This window comes from Pituophis catenifer, unplaced genomic scaffold (assembly GCF_029215685.1).
Source record: "Pituophis catenifer annectens isolate HBS135680 unplaced genomic scaffold, rPitCat1.0.hap2 SCAF_7, whole genome shotgun sequence".
NCBI lineage: Eukaryota > Metazoa > Chordata > Lepidosauria > Squamata > Colubridae > Pituophis > Pituophis catenifer.
The window spans coordinates 86,025,614-86,046,154 of NW_027256887.1; the positions used below are offsets into that span (position 1 = coordinate 86,025,614).

A 20,541-nucleotide genomic window follows, 5' to 3' on the forward strand; every position below is an offset into this window, starting at 1 on the left:
GACAGACTCTACACAGTGATTCCCGGTTCATTCATTGGGAGAGCTAGAGCGGCATCAAAGCCCTTCTTTAAAAAAAGGTCAACGATGACGATTTCCTGTCACATCATTTCCGTTTCCGGTGACAACACTTCCGTTTCCGGTCAGCTCTTCCGCCGCCGCCGCTCAGAGTCCGGAAGCGAGGGTCGCAGTCGCCGGTTTCGTGTGTCGCCGCTCCTTCGCCTCCTTCGCCATGGGGAAGACGGACTTCTTGAGCCCCAAGGCCATCGCCAACCGCATCAAGTCGAAGGGGCTGCAGAAGCTGCGCTGGTATTGCCAGATGTGCCAGAAGCAGTGCCGGGACGAGGTACAGAGCGAGCCTCCAGGGGCAGGGGCAGTCTATCTGGGCGCTCTAGAAGAAGCCCTCGACTCGGGTGGCCTTTTAGGTCCTCATCCACAAATCTCTGTCGGATTTTGGCTGTCTTAGGGTGATTTTGCTCCAGCATGAAGTTAGAATCAGGATAAGAGCTGGAAGGGACCTTGGAGGTCATCTAGTCCAGCCCCCTGCTCAAGCAGGAGACCCTATGCCGTTTCAGACAAGTGGCTGTCCAGTCTCTTCTTAAAAACCTCCAGTGATGGAACACCTGCAACCTCTGGTGGCAAGCAGTTCCACTGGTTAATTGTCCTCACTTTCTCCTTCATTCCAGGTTGCTTCTCCCCTTGATAAGTTTCCACCCATTGTTTCTTGTTTTGCCTTCTGGTGCTTTGGAGAATAAGCTGACCCCCCCCCTCTTTGTGTCAGCCCCTCAAATACTGGAATGCTGCTATCCTATCCCGTCCCCCCAGTCCTTCTTTTCTCTATACTAGCCGTACCGAATTCCTGCAACCGTTCTTCATATGTTTTAGCTCTTCTTTAGAATAGAGTACAACACAACACAAAGGGATCTTGGAGATCCTCCAGCCCGGGGGTCGGCAACCTTAAACACTCAAAGAGCCACAAAGGCCCTAACTGGAAGCCCCCCCATTCAATTCTGGAGCCAATCAGAAGTCTGGTCGCCCCCACCATAGTGTCTCCTCCTAGCGCGGCGTCCTTTTTCCTCTACCTATCCTAACTGAAAGCCGTATCAATTATCAATATATTGTGGAGCTGACTGGCGACAGGGAGCCGCAGCAGAAGGATGAAAGAGCCACATCCGGCTCCAGAGCCACAGGTTGCCTACCCCTATACCATTTCAGACAAGGGGCTGTCCAGTCTCTTCTTAAAATCCTCCAGTGATGAAGCAGGTTGTGTTTTTCAGGTTTCATCACTGTGGTTTTTCCTTTTGAGTCTTGGACGATATACGTTAATATGATTTTTTGTGTTCTCAGCCAGCCTTCTGTGAGATTGGAGTCCTTTTCATTAGTCTTGTATTAAACCACTGTTTATTCAAACTTGGCCACTTTAAGACGAGTGGACTTCAATTCCCAGAATTCCCAAGCCAGCCCTGTTGGGGAAGCCGTGCTGACTAGGAAATCCTGGAAGCTGAAGTTCACTTATATTAAAGTCAAGTTTGAAAGAGATGGTGTTAGATCAAAAGCTCCCCCATCAGTTTAAGACCAATGATAAAAAGAATGGGATAGAATAACGGAGTCAAAAGAGACCTTTGGAGGTCTTCTAGTCGACCCATGAAATTGGACAAGACGCTTATGTTTGGGGGTAAATATCGTTTTCTTTTGGTAGTTCCTTGCCAGCTGCATTATTTTGTCTCCATTGTCCTTTTTAATGTTTTAGCTACTTGTGATACCTGTTTGAGGTTTACTGGGGAATTTTGACTTTATTTTGTTTCTCGCCTTTTTTTTTCCAGAATGGCTTTAAATGTCACTGCATGTCCGAATCTCACCAACGACAATTGCTCCTGGCATCCGAAAACCCTCAGCAATTCATGGATTACTTTTCAGAGTGAGTTTGGCCGGTAACTTGGCGCTTGCGTTTTACGATCTGCGTCTGCTGAAATTTGTGCGGTATTATGGCTGCAGTCTATTAAATTGGAAATATAAGACAGTTGAGAAGTGCCTCACGCACTTGTGGTTATTTGTCCAAACAGATTTTTAGAATTTTCTAGAATTTTGTAGGAGTGGGAGGAGGTTGTTGTTTAAAAATGAAGCTTAGTGAAGGCTCTCCTCAATTCATTGTCCATCAAATTATCCTCCATTCTGGGACCAGAATATCCTTTTTACAAAACAGATATTTAAGTCTCATGTTGCTTTATATAGAGAGAAGGGGAGGTGGGAAAGGGAGGGAGAGAAAAAAAAAAAGAGAGAGAGAGAGAGTGTTTCTGTTTATGACTGACAAAGTTTCTGTGTTACTCAAGGGCTATAATAGAAATTGAACTCATGCAATTAGTGTTACAGATAGTCCTCAATTTATGACCATAATTAAGCCTGAAATTACAGTCGGAAGTCATGTTGGTCGTTAAGCAGGATTGCCACATGACCAAACCTGATTTTAGAACCTTTTTTGTAATGGTTGTTCGGTGAAGCCATTGTCCAGAATGACTGTTTTTGTTAGAAACCAGAAGTACTGGAGAAAAAGGTTCAGAAGAGACCCTCCCTAGTTTCCCAGGCTGTAAAGAAGCCGGGGGGTGGGAGGGGAGAGAATTGTACTACCATACTTTTCGGAATATAAGATGCACTTTTTCCCCCCTAAGAGAGGGGGAAAATGTTGGTGCGTCGTATACACCGAATACACCCCCTGAAACCCTGCCCCGCGCATCCCGTTTTCCCTAAAAACAAGATTTTTTTTTCACAAAAACGGGGCGCGAAGAGGATTTGGGAGGCCTGCAGAGTGCTCCTGGGGGCTGGGGAGGGCAAAAACTTTTCTTGTTTACCTCTTTAAAATCTTGGTGCGTTTTATAATCCAAAAAATACGGTATAGTTCAGGCTCGCAAGATTCTGTGATGTAACCTTATAATAAAAGTAGAATTATCTCATCCGGTCATGATTTCTGTCTGGTTTACCTCACAGTAACACTCTCTTTCGTATTCTTCTAGGGAATTCCGGAATGATTTCCTAGAACTTCTCCGGAGAAGATTTGGTAAATTTCATTTGTTTGTTTGTTCGTATTAGATTTGGAGACTAACAGGGACATTTAGGCTTATGTACCCCACCTCACCCCATCCCAATCACTTTATAGCACTCTCTGGGCAATTTAGAATGTAGACACCTTATTTGCATATTTCCCTGAACAATCTGGCTCCTCATTTTACCGACCTCGGAAGGATGGAAGACCCAGTCAACCTTGAACCCCGTCAGGATCGAACTCTTGGCAATGGGCAGTGTTTGCCTGCAATACTGCACTTAAATCAGTCTGCCACCAGTGCCCGGTTCCCAAAACAAACTGAGTGGCTTAGAGGTGCTTTTTTTCAAGAGGCAACTGGACTTTCTGGTTTTTCTTTTGAAGACGTTTCGCTTCTCATCCAAGAAGCTTCTTCAGCTCTGACTGGATGGTGGGGAACGGAAGGATTTATACTCCTTGCAGACAGCTGGACATTTGCATCCTTTTAGAGAGTCCTTGAGGCCACTTGGAGGTTTATCTGCGTTTATCAGGCAACCTTCAGTGCCTCAACAACTCTCTGAAAGGATGCAAATGACCAGCTGTCTATAAGGAATATAAATCCTTCCCTTCCCCACCATCCAGTCAGAGCTGAAGAAGCTTCTTGGATGAGAAGCGAAACATCTTCAAAAAAAAAAAAAAAAAAAGTCCAGTTGCCTCTTGAAAAAAGCACCTTTGGGACAGCCCTGACCTGGATGACTGAGAATCTCCATAAACATTAAATGGCTTAGAGTAAAAACAAAGACCCCCCCCCCCCCCGAAATACTAAAAATCATGTACATCCAGAAGACGAAAACAATTAAACATATCCCAACATAGCAGAAAAAAACTCCCAGAATGAGCATCTACCCTGAATTCCGGGCCTGGAAGCCGAGCCACATTTTAAAAACTTTTGGAAGAATTGTAGAGTGGGCGCCATACCGATTTTCGGGAAGATGCTGTCCCACAATGGAAAAACGATGCTTCTTTAGTTAACGTGGAAATGTTTTAGCTAACTCCATGCTTCTAATTCAGAGTGGTGTTTTTTTTCTCTCTCTCTTTCTTCCTAGGAACAAAGAGAGTCCACAACAATATCGTATATAATGAATATATCAGCCATCGGGAACACATCCATATGAACGCTACGCAGTGGGAAACTCTGACGGATTTTACAAAGTGGCTCGGGAGGGAAGGTAAAAAGTTCTCCTTGTATGGACCCCCCCCTCCCTCGTGGGAGGATTTGGGGTGCTGGAGGCAGCTGAGCCACTCGCTAAATAGAAGAACTTGCCGAATAAAAGGACTTAAACCTTATCAATATATCAATATTTTAACATTTACTTTTTTTTTTAAGCGCGTTGGGAGGGGGAGGGGAGGTCATTTGAATGCTGCACAGGTAGCCCTCGACATACGACCACAGTCGTACCCAACATTTCTGTTGTTAAGCGAGGCATTTGTCCCGTTTTTACGAACCTTCTTGCCACCGTTGTTAAGTGAATTCGGTTTCCCCATTGATTTTGCTCATCAGAAGGTCACAAAATGGGGATCATGTGACTCCCCCGGGGGACAAAATATGAACCAATTGCCAAACATCCAAATTTTGATCTCGTGACCATGGGGGATGCTGCAAAGAGTCCTAATGACCGACTGAGTGGGCGTGACAGGGCAACACTCGGCCTACACCCCCGTGGGAGCAAAAATGGGCCACGTGGGGGAACATGCTGGCCCCCCCCATGCCCCGTTTTAGGCCTAGGAGGCCTCCCTGAAGCCTCCTGGGAGTGAAAACAGGCCACCGGGGGGGGGGGGGTACCACGCCCCCCCCGCCCCATTTTGGGCCTAGAAGGCCTCCCTGCACTTACCTGGGAGCCAAAATGAGGCATGTGGGGACCCTGGGGAGGGGAGGGGCCAGCCAGCAATTTAACTACCGGTTTGCCCGAACCGGCTGAATCTCACTACTGGTCCTAAGTCACCTTTTTTAGTGCTGTTGTAACTTTGAAAGTTTCCCCCCTTCTCCCCCCACCCCCCCCAAGCCGGCCTGCGGAGGAGAGCTAGAATTCTGATCCGGCCCTCAAAGAACTCCAGTTTGACACACGCTGCCCCCCCTCCCCCCCCCGGTGCAATAGATGGTTGGGAAGCTAAGTGGAATGAGGCCTTCTTAGTGCTTGGATATAGGAGCCTATCTAGAGATCCAAGTCTGTAGGCCAGAGTCCCTGTGACAAAAACATCCCCAACACCGGCTGGGGAATTCTGGGAATTGAAGTCCACTCCTCTTCAAGTTCCCAAGGTTGAGAAACGGGTGGTAAGCCATTGCCAACCCATTGCCAAGCAGCCTGCATGGCTGTGTCTCTTTCCTCCTCAGGATCTGAGGTTAATCGAAGGATATTCTTTACAGGGGGGGCTTCCAATTTGGGGGCGGGGGGGCTACAATTCTATAACTTCCTTCCTTATTCCTCCTAAAATGAAGGTTCTAACCATGGCAATATGCTTCTTTAAGGCCTTTGCAAAGTCGACGAAACGCCCAAAGGCTGGTACATCCAGTACATTGACCGAGATCCCGAGACCATCCGTAGGCAGCAGGAACAGGAAAAAAAGAAAAAACAGGACTTGGACGATGAAGAAAAAACAGCCAGATTCATCGAACAGCAAGTCAGGAGGGGCTTGGAGGGAAAAGATCAGGTGGGGGCAAAAGGATATTTGATACTTGATGATTTTGCCATTTTGATCCTCGTTAGTCCCGTATTCGAAAATTTAACGCAGGGAGTCCTCGACTTACAACCGCAGTTGAGCCCAAAATTTCTGCCACTAAGCAAAGACAGTTGTTTAAATTTGCGCCATTTGATGACCGTCCCGGCCGCAGTTGTGAAGTGACTCACCGCAGTTGTTCAGTTAGTAACACGGTTGTTAAGCGAATCTGGCTTGCCCGTCGACTTTGCTTGTCAGAACGTCACTGAAGGGGAACGATCGCGTGACACACACACACACACACACCCAGGACACTGCAACCGTCATAAGTACATGCCAGTTGCCAAGTGTCTGAATTTTCATCACGTAACCAGAGGTGGTATTCAGACGGTTCGCACCGGTTCAGGCGAACCGGTCGTGTCAATCACCGGTGGGTCCGCCCACCTGCCCTGGCTCCAAATCGTGCTATTTAGGCCCATTTTCGAGGCCAGGCAAAGTGAGCGTGCATGCAGCGAACTGGTGGTAAAGGTAAGTGAAACCCACCCCTGCACGTGATTATGGGGATGTGTCAGGAGTGGGTTCTAAAAATTTTTACTACCGGTTCTGTGGGCATGGCTTATTTTGTGGGCGTGGTTTGATGGTCATGTGACAATTCTTGAGGATTTAGCAGAGGTACTGGTCTACCAGGCTTTTAACTGCTTGCAGAGCTGTACCGGTCTACTGATTTGTTTTTGGAGGCACCAGTCTACTCATTTGTTTTTGGAGGCACCGGTCTACCACCCCACTGCCTTATAACACTGATCAGCTGTAGGGCGGCCCTTTGAAGCCCGGCGGCAAGAGTTTAAACAGTTTTTTTTCCTTCCAGCCAATCAGCTGGGACTCGGGAGGCAGCGAATAGATTGGGGGCGGGGCCAAATAAAAGGTAAGAATAACGGGTAGGTGGAGGACCCAGCTCCCAAACAAAGAGAACCGGTTCGGTGACATCATATCGTCACCGCTACCGGCTCGGCCGAACTGGGCCGAACCAGGAGGAACCCACCACTGGGATGCAGCAACGGTCATAAGTGTCAAAAACTCCCTTTTTTTCCAGTGCTGCTGTAACTTTGAACAGTCACTAAGCAAATTGGTTGTAAATTGAGGACTGTCTCTATTATGTGGATGAGAGAGACGGGATCAGCAAAGTGGATCATTGAATAAGATTTAGTAGCTTAATATGTCCCCCAGCTGTTGCTTTTTACAATTTGTGTGTGTGTGTGTGTGTGTGTGTGTCGGGCGGGTTTCAAAACCCGTCCCTACCAGTTCGCTTGTGGGCGGGCACGTGCTCATACGCGCGCAATGCTTCTGTGCATCTGCAGAAGCGTCCAGGAGGGTGGGCGGAGCTTCCTGCTGCCTCCGCTACAGGTTTGCCCGATCCGGGACGAACCGGTAGCAACCCACCACTGGTTTGTGTGTGTGTGTGTGTGTGTGTGTCTATCTGTCTGTCTGTTCCTGCTATAAGTCAGACCCCAGACTGCGCCACAACGCCTAGATTTATTCCCAGGAGCATTTGGTCAAACCAAACTTTCCTTAATTCCTTCTTGATTGCGACGAACCCAACTCGTCACTTTGTGATATGATGTCTGTGCTTTCCTGTTGGGTTCAGCCATCCTTAGTTCTTTTCTGTCATTGCAGGAAGAGCCGATCTTCACTGAACTAAACAGAGAAAACGAGGAGGAAAAAGGTAAATTGTTATCTGTAAGGTTCACAGTCTTAAGACTTGTGGAGACTTAACGATTCAAGTCCTAAACCAGGACCCTAAAATTATTAAGTTGATATCACAGAATATTGGCAGTTCCAAGTAGGGTGGGGTTTTGGGGTTTTTTTGGTAAAATTATTTGAATGTATGGACTCTTCATCTCCACAAACCCCACTCCCATCTAGCAGTGATGATGTTACCTAGTTGGGTCATGAAATGTCAGCGAAAAAAACCCAGCTCCGAAAGCACCAAGGACCCCACAGCCCTCCTTTGCCTTGTGTCCATAAACCCCATCATCATCATCATCTTTTAACGACCCCATAATCCCTTGCGGGGGTGGAGTCTGGGCAACCGAATGGAGCTGTTTACTGGCCGAATGCCCTTCCTGTCGCCAGTGTGGAGTTTTGTTCGGCAGATATATTCTCATTGTGCCCAGAGAGAGAACTATCTGCCTGTTGTGGCTCCGTTGCCTGAGCCTGGGCTATCGACAGATGCAGATTCTGAGAGTGAGGAAGAGGAGTTGGCAAGGCCTCCCTCTCCAGGACCCTCCTCTCTGGCAATGCCTCTGGAGGACACCGAAGGCCAAAAGATAGGCTCAGAGCCAAGCACGTCCCCGCAGCCACAGGTGGACAGCGACGAAGGAGATAAGTGCTGGCTGGACTCTCGCCAGAGGCGCAGGGAGAAGCGTGTGCAGCAGAGGGGAAGGTGTGCCAGAGATTAGCTGAGTCACTGGACCACACCCCACAGGGTATAAATGTGGGTGTGGTGGCCGGTTCAGTTTATGATGAGCAAAAACTAGAAATACTCCATAATCTCTGCGTTACTGGACTTTACCTGCTTTATCGGATTGCATTTGGATTAATCCTTGTATTGTTGACACTCTGCCTGTTTTATCGGAATGCTGACAGTCTAATCTTTGTTTTGTGTGAGTAAAGTCTGAATTGGCAGCTAGCCACTGGGTTGCTGCCAGCTTTATTTTCAAAGAATTTTGTCGTGTGGCTTATAACTCCGGGCCGTCTGTGGGGGTGCGTGAGTGGGACGGGGACAGAACACTGCCTCTACCTAGGATCGAACTCACAGCCTCCTGATTGTGAGGCGAGAGCCCCGCCTCTAGGCCACCGCACCACTGCGTCCACAAACCCCAAATGTGGTACGAAAGAAATGAGCAATTATTATTTTTTTCCTTTTAGTGATCTTCAATTTGAACAAAGGAGCAAGCACTTCAGCTGCTGCAGCACAGCAACCCAAAGGCAGGCAAGTAGTATTGGTTGGTTGTAACGTCGGTCAGTAAACAAACTGCTGTAAATTGAGGACTACCTGTAAACCCTCGAAGGGCTGGTTGTTCTGCCCCAGCTATGGACCCCAAAGAATGCAGCACACACAGTCTGTACAAACCTTAGTTTACTAAATTAAATCAGTCTTTTTCAAACAAAGGCTGCTAATTAACTTTCTTAACAGCCTATAAGAATCCAAAGAATAAATAATCGTAATCTTACTAGGGTTGGCAGAAAGCCCAGAAGCAATTTGCAGGAAACTGATCAGAGAACTAAGATCCAGACGCGAAGGAGAGTGAACTAAAGTTGATCCCTACAACTTGCTTCAGTTGGTGTTCCTCCTTAAATAGGCTAAGGGAGTGGCCAATTAGCCCCAAGCCTTACTCTCGAGGAGACCTCCTCCTGAGGAGCCACTCCTGCCTTTTGGCAGCTCTGCGCGCCCGTGCATCGAGAAGAGGCTCCTCCTCTTCTTCCTCTTCACTTATGGGAACTTCTGGAGGTTCTGAAGGCCCTGGCTGAATCCCCGCCTCTGGCACCACATCTTCTCCAGCCTCCTCACTGTCCGACTCGGGTGCCAGCTGCACAGGCTGCTGGTGCATCACCACACCAGCCTCCTCGCTGTCGGAATCAGCTACCAGCTGCACAGGCCCCTGACGGGCCACAACACTAGTGCGCTGCTTCTGGGAATTTCCTGTCCCCTCTCTCCCTTCCCCAAACACAGGATAAGGAGATTATTTGAGTCTCATCTGAATCCAATCCAGCTCAGGTTCCCTGCGTTTGTGTTATTCTTTGACTCGGGAAGGAAATCTTAAGCCATTTTCCCTACTAGGGGACTAAGTCTCTATGGAGACTTTCAGACCTCCGGGTCATGGTTGTCCCAAAGGTGCTTTTTTCAAGAGGCCACTGGACTTTCTTGGTCTTTTTCTTTTGAAGACGTTTCGCTTCTCATCCAAGAAGCTTCTTCAGCTCTAACTGGATGGTGAGGGATGGAAGGATTTATACTCCTTGCAGACAGCTGGTCATTTGCATCCTTTTAGAGGGTCGTTGAGGCCACCTGGAGGTTTATCTGTGTCCTCAGGATCACCTGAGTGGTGCAAATGGGTGTGGAGCCTCCTTGGAACGGATGAAAGGACTGGAGATAGATGATGTACCAAGAGCCTTGGTAGCGCAGCAGACTAAAGCACTGTTATTAACATCAGCTGCCTGCAATTACTGCAAGTTCGAATCTCACCAGGCTCAAGGTTGACTCAGCCTTCCATCCTTTCGAGGTAGGTAAAATGACCACCCGGATTGTGGGGGCAATAAACTGACTTTGTATAAAAAAGAACACCGCTTGGGGGGGGGGGGGGGCGAAAGCCCTACTAAGCAGGTATATACAAAAGTATGAAGGCTATTGCTTAAAAGCATTGTAAGCCGCCCTGAGTCTCCGGAAAAGGGCGGCATATAAATCGAACCAATCAATCAATCAATAATCCCTCCTCCTCTGTTGAGAGAGGGCTGTTCAATTTTGACATTGATGTCCTCTTTTGACATAAATGGACAGTTCCTTCTTGCACTACTCAGGTGACCCTGAGGGCACAGATAAACCTCCAAGTGGCCTCAACAACTCACTGAAAGAATGCAAATCACCAACTGTCTGCAAGGAGTATAAACCCTTCTATTCCAGAGGTGGTATTCAGCAGGTTCTGACCAATTCTGAAGAACCATTAGCGGAAATTTTGGGTAGTTCGGAGAACCGGTAAATACCACCTCTGACTGGCCCCGACCCCATCTATTCTCTGCCTCCCAAGTCCCAGCTGATCGGGAGGAAATGGGGATTTTGCTGTATCCATCCCCTGGAGCGGGAAGGGAATGGAGATTTTGCAGTATCCATCCCCTGGAGCGGGGAGGGAATGGAGATTTTGCAGTATCCTTCCTTTGCCATGCCCACCAAGCCATGCCACGCCCACCAAGCCACGCCCACAGAACCGCTAGTAAAAAATTTTGAATCCCACCATTCCCCGTCATTCGGTCAGAGCGGAAGAAGCTTCTCGGATGAGAAGCGAAACGTCTTCAAAGAAAAACCAGAAGGTCCCGTTGCCTCTTGGAAAAAAAGCACCCTAGGGGGACTAAAAAAAAATCGTGTCCTCACATCTGGACAGGCTCCCTGCCACTATTAACCCAGGTCTCTTTTCTCCAGCTTGCTTGGCGCCAGCGTGCTGAAGCCGCCAGGAGCGCTGCTCCCCGTTAAGCGGAAAGAAATCCCTCCGACGTCAAAGCAAATTAAGGAGAAGAGGAAGAAAAAATCCGCCCTTGATGAGATCATAGAGGTGTGGTGGAGGTCCAGTTACTGATACATTCTGATTGGTGATTATTATGAGCAGGAACAATGGGCGGGGGATGTGAGATAACCAGAGAACATTTGTGGGCTCCTTGATGCTCCCTGAGCTTGGTTGATTTTTTTTGCAGACCTTTCATTACCCATCTAGGTAACATCATCAGTGCTAGATGGGAATGGGTTTCTGGAGACAAGGAGAAGGAGGACTATGGGGTCCTTGGTGCTCACTGAGCTTGGTTGTTTTCTCGCAGACGTTTCGTGACCCAACTAGGTAATATCATCAATGCTAGCAAGAAACATGTCTGAGCACTCAGGACTCTACAGTTCAACACTCAAAATTTTATTCTATCAGCAGAGAATGTTTTTCCTATTTTGCCAAGGTGCCCCTATGTGAGGCAGGGAGGACTACTGGTAATATTTGGGGGGGGGGGGGTGGAGTCTTCTGCTCATAAGAAAATAGGAAAATCAAGGGGATCACAAAATGCAACTCCTAGTTTAGTGGTTTACTAGAACATTGCCAACTAGCTAGTAATCATTTGATCACCTACATTGGTTGGCTTACACCTTGAGTCTTGCATCCAATTCTGGGCATCCTTTTAAAGGATGATTCATACTTAAGACCATTCCTATGTCCCAAGGTCATGTAATCCCTGTTTACAACTTTCTGACAAGCAAAGTAAGAATTCCACAATCTAGTTAATAGCCTTACTTGGATTCGAACTTGGGCTTCCTGCATGCTAGGCAGTTGAATTAAGCTTCTGAGCCACAGGTTCTCCTCCCTTCATCAGCTTGAGCCAGGGGAAAGATTAAGTGTTTACCGAGACACCTGGTCTACCCCAACATGTGGGAGGGGGCATTCTGCTCCCTTTCGCCTTTCAGCTCCAATCCAGGAGCCCTCAAGCAGTCCCATTCACGACAAACCATTTTATACCAAATTTATTTCAAGCTTTTTAGCTTTCATCAGCTAGCCATACCTTACTTGGATTCGAACTTGCTTGAGGGCTCCTGGATTGGAGCTGAAAGGCAAAAGGGAGCAGAATGCCCCCTCCCACATGTTGGGGTAGACCAGGTGTCTCAGAGACACTTTATACATACATACATACATACATACATACATACATACATACATACATACATACAGTTTACAACCTTCTGACAAGCAAAGTAAGAATTCCACAATCTAGTTAATACGAGGATAGATAGATAGATAGATAGATAGATAGATAGATAGATAGATAGATAGATAGATATATGCACATGCACACGCACACACACAATTTTGTATTATTTATTTAGTCGTGTATGTTGGAGGTGGTGACCCTTTGAGAGCTCTAAGTGATGAAATTTCACTTTAATTTATGCCGATTAGTGTTCATTCAAAGTGACAATAAAGCAGTTATTCTATCATTAAGAATATACTCTCCATATTCCAGTTACTTCTGATTTTTCTGGAAGTCACAAAATGCATTATATAAAAGTTTTTAGTATGGTAGGATATTTTCCGGATATTATCTCTAGTTGATCTTACCTGCACGGCCGAATTGAATTAATACATGTGAGTTTTTTTCTTTTATTTCTCCTAGTTTGAAGAAGAGAAGAAAAAGTCTGCCCGAACGGACTACTGGTTGCAACCTGTAAGTATCCAAGGGATTGTCCGGAATCTGTCGTGATGTAGCTTCGGGGAATAAGTGGGTAGATTTTTATGTATCCCCTTTAACTGTTATGTTCAGGTCCAAGGTTTTCTTTTCCCCCTGTTTCAATTTATCTCTATCAGGTTCCTGTTTAGCTGGCAGACTACAGGCAGTCCTTGACTTATGACTATTTGTTTAATGACCGTTCAGTAAAACGGCAGTGAAAAAAGTGACTTACAACCGATCCCCACACTTATAACCATCATAGCATCCTCACAGTTACATGATCGGAATTTGGGCACTTGGCAATTGGCATGTACTTACAGTATGACTGTTGCAGTGTCCTGGGGTCATGTGATCGCCATTGGCGACCTTCCCCGCTGGCTTTTAACAAGCAAAGGTCAGTTGGAGGGAGGCCAGATTCATTTAACAACCGCATGATTTTTCCTTAACAACTGCAGTGATTCACTTAACAAAAAAAAAGTTGTAAAAACCAAGCACGACTCAACAGCTGCATTGCTTAGCAACGGAAAAGTCTACTCCCCAGTTGTGGTTGTTAAGTCGAGGACTACCTGTATTATTTGAGTTATTATATTTAGGATGCTTAGACAAAGAAGAATCGGCAGAGCAATAATGTCTGTGAGATTCTCAGCCATCCAGGTCCTGGTTGTCCCAAAGGCACTTTTTCAAAAGCAATCATTCGTCCAGAACCTGATGAAGCTTCTTGGATGAGAAGCGAAACCTCTTCAAGGAAAAGAAGGAAAACACTTCCACCATGCCCTCAAGACCTTTTTATTTCAACCGTCTGGCCTGACCTAACTTCCCTTTTAATTGTAAATTGTAAATTTGTTTTAAAACATTAGGGGTGTTTTAATTTGTTTTGGGCCAAATCATTTAATGGGTTTCTATATTGTCTTTTAAATTTTGTAGTTTGTGTGTTTTATCTTTTTGGCTGTTCACCGCCCTGAGTCCTTCGGGAGTAGGGCGGTATATAAATCCAAGCAAAAAAAAAACAAAAAAACCTCAAAAGAGGTTTTCCTTGAAGACATTTCGCTTCTCATCCAAGAGGCTTCATCAGTTTTGGGTGGATGGTGGATGGAGGGATGGAAGGATTAGTTCTGACAGCTATAACAACAGCAGAATCCCTGCTTTTGGAAAACTAGAAAATTAAGGAACATGTATTTTTTTCTGACCCTGTGCTCTTTGTGTGTGTGTGTGTGTGTAGGAGACTCTCTTCTCCTTCCCATTTACAAGAACAAACTTTATTTCTGGGGCTAAATTTTAACATTGCACTTCAATTTTACTCTATTCCAGAAAGAATTAACTGCAGAAAGGAAGTGAGATCTACTTGCATGTCATTAACCCTGATCTCTTTTCTAGGAAATTGTGGTCAAAATCATAACCAAGAAACTTGGCGAGAAATACTATAAAAAAAAAGCCGTCATTAAGGTGAGTACAGAGCCTTTTAGCTGCCCTTCCCAAAATGTTGGTCACAGAGAGGGACAAGCGTTAGGGTGGTTGGAGCAGGTGTAAATGAAAATATTTAACTTAACAACGGCAGTGATCCACTTAACAGCCGTGGGAAGAAAGATCGTAAAATGAAAATATTCCAAGAGAGGATGGGAAATAATTGAATAACAGAGTTATTCAGAGTTAAGTGAGAAACTCACTTAACAAATGTCTCACTTAACAACAGAAATGTTGGCCTCAATTGTGGCCGCAAGTCGAGGACTACCTGCGCAACAGGTGCAGGATTGTGGGGTCTTGTGAACTCCATTTCGACCTTCCGAATTGGCTTCCAACAAGCTTAAATCAATGGGGAAAACAGGATTAAACATAACGACTGCAGCAGTGGTGGGTTCCTCCCGGTTCGGCCGAGCCGGTAGCGATGAAGATATGACGTCACCGAACTGGTTCTCTTTGTTCGGGAGCGGGACCTTCCCACCACCACCACCCCCGCATTATTCTTACCTTTTATTTGGCCCCGCCCCCAATTTTTCGCTGCCTCCCGAGTCCCAGCTGATCGGCTGGAAGGAAAAAAACTGTTTAAACTCTTGCCGCGGGGCTTCAAAGGGTCGCCCTACAGCTGATCAGTGTTAAAAGGCAGTGTGGTGGTAGACCAGTGGGCTCGAAAAACAAATGGGTAGACCGGTGCCTCCAAAAACAAATGAGTAGACCGGTGCCTCCAAAAATAAATGGGTAGACTGGTACAGCTCTGCAAGCAGTTAAAAGCCTGGTAGACCAGTACCTCTGCTAAATCCTAAAGAATTGTCACGTGACCATCAAACCACGCCCACAAAATAAGCCACGCCCACAGAACCGGTAACAAAAAATTTTAGAACCCACCCATGGACTGCACTTAACAACCCTGGTAATTTGCTTAACAACACAACAAAAGGTCATAGAATTAGATACAGCTTACTTAACCACCTCATTGCTTCTCAGCAGAAGTGCCACATCCAATTGCGGTCGTAAATCGAGGACTACCTGCATAACTTAATATGATAACCTGGTTCTCACAACATGCTAATGCATCATGTGGCTTGTTTGTTTTTGGGCAGGCATCATGAAGTGTAAATAAACCATGATTTACGGTTTCATGTGTTTGTACAATAGATCCAGGCGGTGACTTCTTTCTGACAATTTAAGAATAATAGCAATGAATTCTTCCTTTCATTTAATACATGTGTAATTGATGTTACAGGAGGTAATTGACAAATACACGGCGGTTGTGAAATTGACCAATTCCGGAGATAAGCTCAAACTTGACCAGACGCATCTGGAGACCGTGATCCCAGCCCCAGGTAAGTTTTTCTGGCAAGATAATTCTTGTTAAATGTATCGTATTTTTTGGAGTATAAGACACACTTTTTCCCCCCTAAAAGAGGGTGAAAATTTCGGTGCGTCTTATACACTGAATGTAGCCCCGCCCACCTGCCGGCCCCCACCGTTTGGCCTCTGCCTCCCAGCAATTTGCCTCCTTGCAGCAAACAGCAAACAGCCCGTTTCAGTTTCAGCTTCAGCACAGCCTGATTAGCACAAGCAGCTGATTGTGGGTTGGATCACTTCCCGATCATCAGCTGTTTCAGGCTGCAGGGATTGCCATTGCCTATTGCTGCCTCCGCGCGCCCCATTTTCGGCCTCCGCTGTTTGCTGCAAGGAAGCAAATTGCTGGGAGGCAGAGGCAGATTTTTTTTTTCTTGTTTTCCTCCCCAAAAAAGGTAGGTGCGTCTTGTAGTCTGGAGCGTCTTATATACTGAAAAATACGGTAGCTTCTAACAATATAGTCGAATCTCACTGGCTAGAGATCGACTCAGCCTTCCATCCTTCCAAGGTGGGTAAAATGAGAAGCCAGCTTGTTGGGGGCAACAGGCTGACTCTGTAAACCGCTTAGAGAGGGCTGGAAAGCACTGTGAAGCGGTATATAAGTCTGTGCTATTGCTATTGGTATGATGTGTGTGGAATTAGCTGAAAGAAGTATACTTAAACCAGACATTTTAAAAAAGACGGGGGCTCAGCCCAAACCTGTGAAGCAAACCATCTATGTTATCATAGGACGGTTTAATTATCATTTGCCCGTAGGTTTTGCTCCTAGGGTTGGGAGTTCAAATCCTATTCCAATATCAAAGGCATGGAAAATGCATGTAGCATTAATAAAACAGAAGAGGACCTACCATATTTTTCAGAGTATAAGACGTAGCTTTTTCCCCCCTAAAAGGGGGTGAAAATTTAGGTGCATCTTATACACCGAATGTAGCCCCGCCCACCCACTGGCCCCCACCCTTTGACCTCTACCTCCCAGCAGTTACCTCCTTGCAGCAAAAAGAAACAGCTCCTTTCAGCTTCAGCACAGCATAATTAGCACAAGTTGATTGGATCGGCCTCCCGACTCTCAGCTGTTTTGCTCTCAGCTGTTTTGCGCGGGCCTCTGCTGTTTGCTGCAAGGAGGTAAATTGCTGGGTGCAGATTTTTTTTTCTCCTTGTGCTGATCAAGCTATGCTGAAAACGAAAATGAAAGTAAAGCAGGCTGTTTGCTGTTTGTTGCAACGAGGCAAAATTGCTGGGAGGCAGAGGCAGATTTCTTTTTCTTCTTTTCCTCACCAAAAAAGGTAGGTGCATCTTATACTCCGAAAAATACAGTAATTCATGGCTCCTAGAAATTGACTCCGGTGTCTTGAGAGCAAAGGAAGAAAGGGCAGTTAATAACTAAGCCAGTGGTGGGCTCCTGCCGGTTCGAACCGGTTCAGGCGAACCGGTAGTTCCGACGATCAGCTGGCCCCGCCCCCACCTTATACTGTCCTATATTTCCTTCTTTCTGGCTCAGCTGTTTCACGCAGCACAGCTGATTTCCACACCTCTGCTGTTCTACTTACCGGGGCTGCCTTAGAATGTAAGCAGCTGACTTCAAATTGCTGTATTTTGAACGCTCCGTGCATGTTAGGCACGCAAAGCGCGCAATCACTGAACCAGATGTTAAACCAGTTGCAGCCCACCACTGAACTAGGCCAAGCCTAGAAAAAAAGCACTGAATTAGACTGACCAATGTCAGGTTTGAGGTAGATTAGATTCATTCCTGTTCACCTTACAGGTAAAAAAGTGCTGATTTTAAACGGAGGCTACAGAGGGAATGAAGCCACGTTACTGAGCATCAACGAGAAGTCATTTTCCGCCACGGTCCTCATTCAATCAGTGAGTATATTTTAATAGTCGTATAACAGGCAGCCGCATCCGTTCCTTATTTATTGACGATCCTTAACAAGAAATTTAGAAAATGGATTCGTTCATTCAATGAATTAAGGGTTTGAGGCAGGGTGAAATCCACATTTTTTTACTACCGGTTCTGTGGGTGTGGCTTGGTGAGCGTGGCAGGGGAAGGATACTGCAAAATCTCCATTCCCTTCCCACTCCAGGGACAGGATACTGCAAAATCTCCATTCCCTTCCCACTCCAGGGACAGGATACTGCAAAATCCCCATTCCCTCCTCACTCCAGGGGAAAAAATACTGCAAAATCTCCATTTCCACTTCACTCTGAGGCCAGCCAGAGGTGGTATTTGCCGGTTCTCCGAACTACTCAAAATTTCCGCTACCGGTTCTCCAGAACCTGTCAGAACCTGCTGGATTTCACCCCTGGTTTGAGGGTAAATGCAGTTGAAATGTTATTCCTTTGGCCCAGATGAATCTTGCCTGGATTCTGTAAGTCCTCGACTTTCAACAGTTAGCTTAGTGACCGTTCAAAGTTGCAACGTCACTGGAAAAAAAAGTGGCTTACGATGTTTTTCACACTTGTGACCGTTGCGGCTTCCTCATTGTCACGTGATCAAAAGTTGACCGCTTGGCACGTGACTCATGACGATTGCCGTGTCCCGGGCAGTAGTGGGTTTCAATTTTCTTCGCTACCAGTTCGCTATTGGGAGCGCATGGGTGGGCTCACTCGCTTTGAGAGTGCACAGCGCTTCTGCCCATGCGCAGAGCGTTTTTGATGATGTCCGGATGGGTGGGCGGAGCTACCGGTTTGCCCGAACCAGGGCGAACTGATAAGTCCCACCACTGATCCCGGGAGCACGTGATCCCGTTTGGCAACCTTCTGACAAGAAAAGTCAATGGGGAAGTCAGATTCACTCAACAACCGTGTTCCTAACTTCACAACTGCAGCAAGAAAGCCGTAAAATGGGGCAAAACTCACTTAACAAATGTATCGCTTAGCAACACAATTTTGCTCAGTTGTGGTAGTTGAGGGCTCACTGTAAAAGTCAGCTGTTGCTATCTTTGGAAGCCTCCCCGAGATATGACTTCCCCCTCGTGTGTGGGGAGAGAAACTCTGATGTAATGTATCCAATGTAGGATGATTTGATCCTATTGGGCCTTGAGTTGAGATGATCACTGGTTTATTTTCTTGGCGTCCAAAAACTTGAACTTCCTTAAAACTTCCTTTTGTTGAAATTTCCCTCTGCAGGGAGCTCTGAAAGGACGTACGGTGGATGGTGTTCCATACGAAGACATTTCTAAGTTGGCCTCCATTGACTAAAAGAGCTGATGGGATCTCTGAGGAACATCTCCGGAGATGGCTGCAGATGAACAACTCCAGTAGACCCTCAACTCAAGAGTTGAACCGTCAACTTCAAGGAGCCAACGAGATTTCTGAAGGAAGCCCTATAAATACAGTATATTGGATCCTCCATTTATTTATAAGCCCTTTGTAGATCAACCATGGGCCATCTCGTAATAGATTTCTCCTAATTTATTGCTGGGAATCTTGATTAGATTGGTTCACCTGTAGCGAAGTCTCAGCCATCTACGGCCCTGCGGTCCGTAGAACTTTTCCTAATGTACATTTCCTGCAGAAATTGGAACCATCTGTGGTCGGAGTTATCTTCTACCTGTAGTGCTGACTATGGTGGTGTAACTTCAGGGGTGCCAGCGAAGAGTTTAGAGTTCTCACACGCTAACACGATAATAGTCTTCCGTTCCATTGGGATGGGATTCACCAGCAACAGGATGTTTACTATCCCGCCCCCCAAGATGCATAACCTGTGCCACTATCACCCTGCCAACTTTTTAAATTGGCCAATTTTTTTACAAAATCATCAAGACTTAACAAGACCATGGATGATCGTGCGCCAACCTTGTGAGAAAAGCGTGCCAGTTCCTAATCTAAGTCATGGATTCTGACGGGATGGGAGAATCTTCAAAGAGCTCCAATTTTTGTTCATTTTTTTTCCCCCCAGTTCTTCCTCGTACTGTAGAAGAGGCTACCAAGCATCTTGATAAGGATGTTTTATCAGATTTGAGGAAAAACACTTCCGAGCAGCCAAAAAATCTGGTCCCACGGTTAGCTGGACCTTCTGAATTGGACTACATCCAGGCAGCCGTTTTTGCATTGCAATGTTTAGCGATGTTGAAATATTTAAAGAAAATTGGTAACGATAACTCTGTGCTTGGAAAATCAGTTTTCTCAATCTGGGCTTTCACTCGTCCATTATACGCGGCTCTTCGGACCAGCAGGAACATCCGTTAATGGTTTGGGGTTTTTTTTAATTGTATAATGATTTTGTACAGAACAGAGAAAAATGGAGTTATTTTATTGGTGCGGTGTTTCTTTTGAACCACTGTGCGCGTCCCAAATAAATGGACTTCAACGCCCTTAAATTGGCTCTTTGGCTTTATTTCGGAAGGTAGACTTTGGTTTCTGAAGTCAGACGTTAACCTGTATTCCGTTGGAAGTTGGGAATTTACAGAGGTGCTCTTCAAATTAAATTCCAGAGTTCAGAATCTTCGGGTCACACCAAGATGCGGTGTGATGATCAGATGCTTGTCAACAAGCTTTCCACGCCTTGCCTAAAGTTATAAGTTTGAGCAAATTGGAGCCGATTTATATTATTTGATGGTAACAATACTGAGCCCTCGTTTATTGTCATCCCAGCTGTCGTCTTATGACTTCAATTAACTCAGTTACTGTTGTGGCCCGTCAGCGGCCTGTGCAGCTGGTAGCTGATTCCGACAGCGAGGAGGCTGGTGTGGTGCTGCGCCAGCAGCCTGTGCAACTGGCACTTGAGTCGGACAGTGAGGAGGCTGGAGAAGATGTGGTGCCAGAGGCGGGGATTCAGCCAGGGCCTTCAGAACGTCCAGAAGCTCCCATAAGTGAAGAGGAGGAGCCTCTTCTCGATGCACGGGCGCGTAGAGTTGCCAAAAGGCAGAGTGGCTCCTCAGGAGGAGGTCTCCTCGAGAGTAAGGCTTGGGGCTAATTGGCCACTCCCTTAGCCTATTTAAGGAAGGACGACGACTGAGGCAATTTGCAGGGAACAACTTCATTCACTCTCCTTTGCGTCTTGATCTTATTTCTCTTATCAGTTTCCTGCA

At 46.3% G+C, this 20,541-nt stretch overlaps 1 protein-coding gene across 1 annotated transcript; it reads left to right on the forward strand.

Moving 5' to 3' along the window:
- Positions 1-173: 173 nt before the first annotated feature.
- On the forward strand, positions 174-19,830 carry KIN (Kin17 DNA and RNA binding protein). The gene is made up of 13 exons (XM_070946743.1): positions 174-343; positions 1,821-1,915; positions 3,006-3,049; positions 4,117-4,239; positions 5,538-5,719; positions 7,397-7,445; positions 8,651-8,714; positions 10,914-11,043; positions 12,635-12,685; positions 14,063-14,131; positions 15,387-15,486; positions 17,271-17,371; positions 18,638-19,830. The coding sequence occupies exons 1-13, from the start codon at positions 230-232 to the stop codon at positions 18,707-18,709; spliced, it is 1,194 nt and encodes a 397-aa protein (XP_070802844.1). The 5' UTR covers positions 174-229; the 3' UTR covers positions 18,710-19,830.
- Positions 19,831-20,541: the final 711 nt, after the last annotated feature.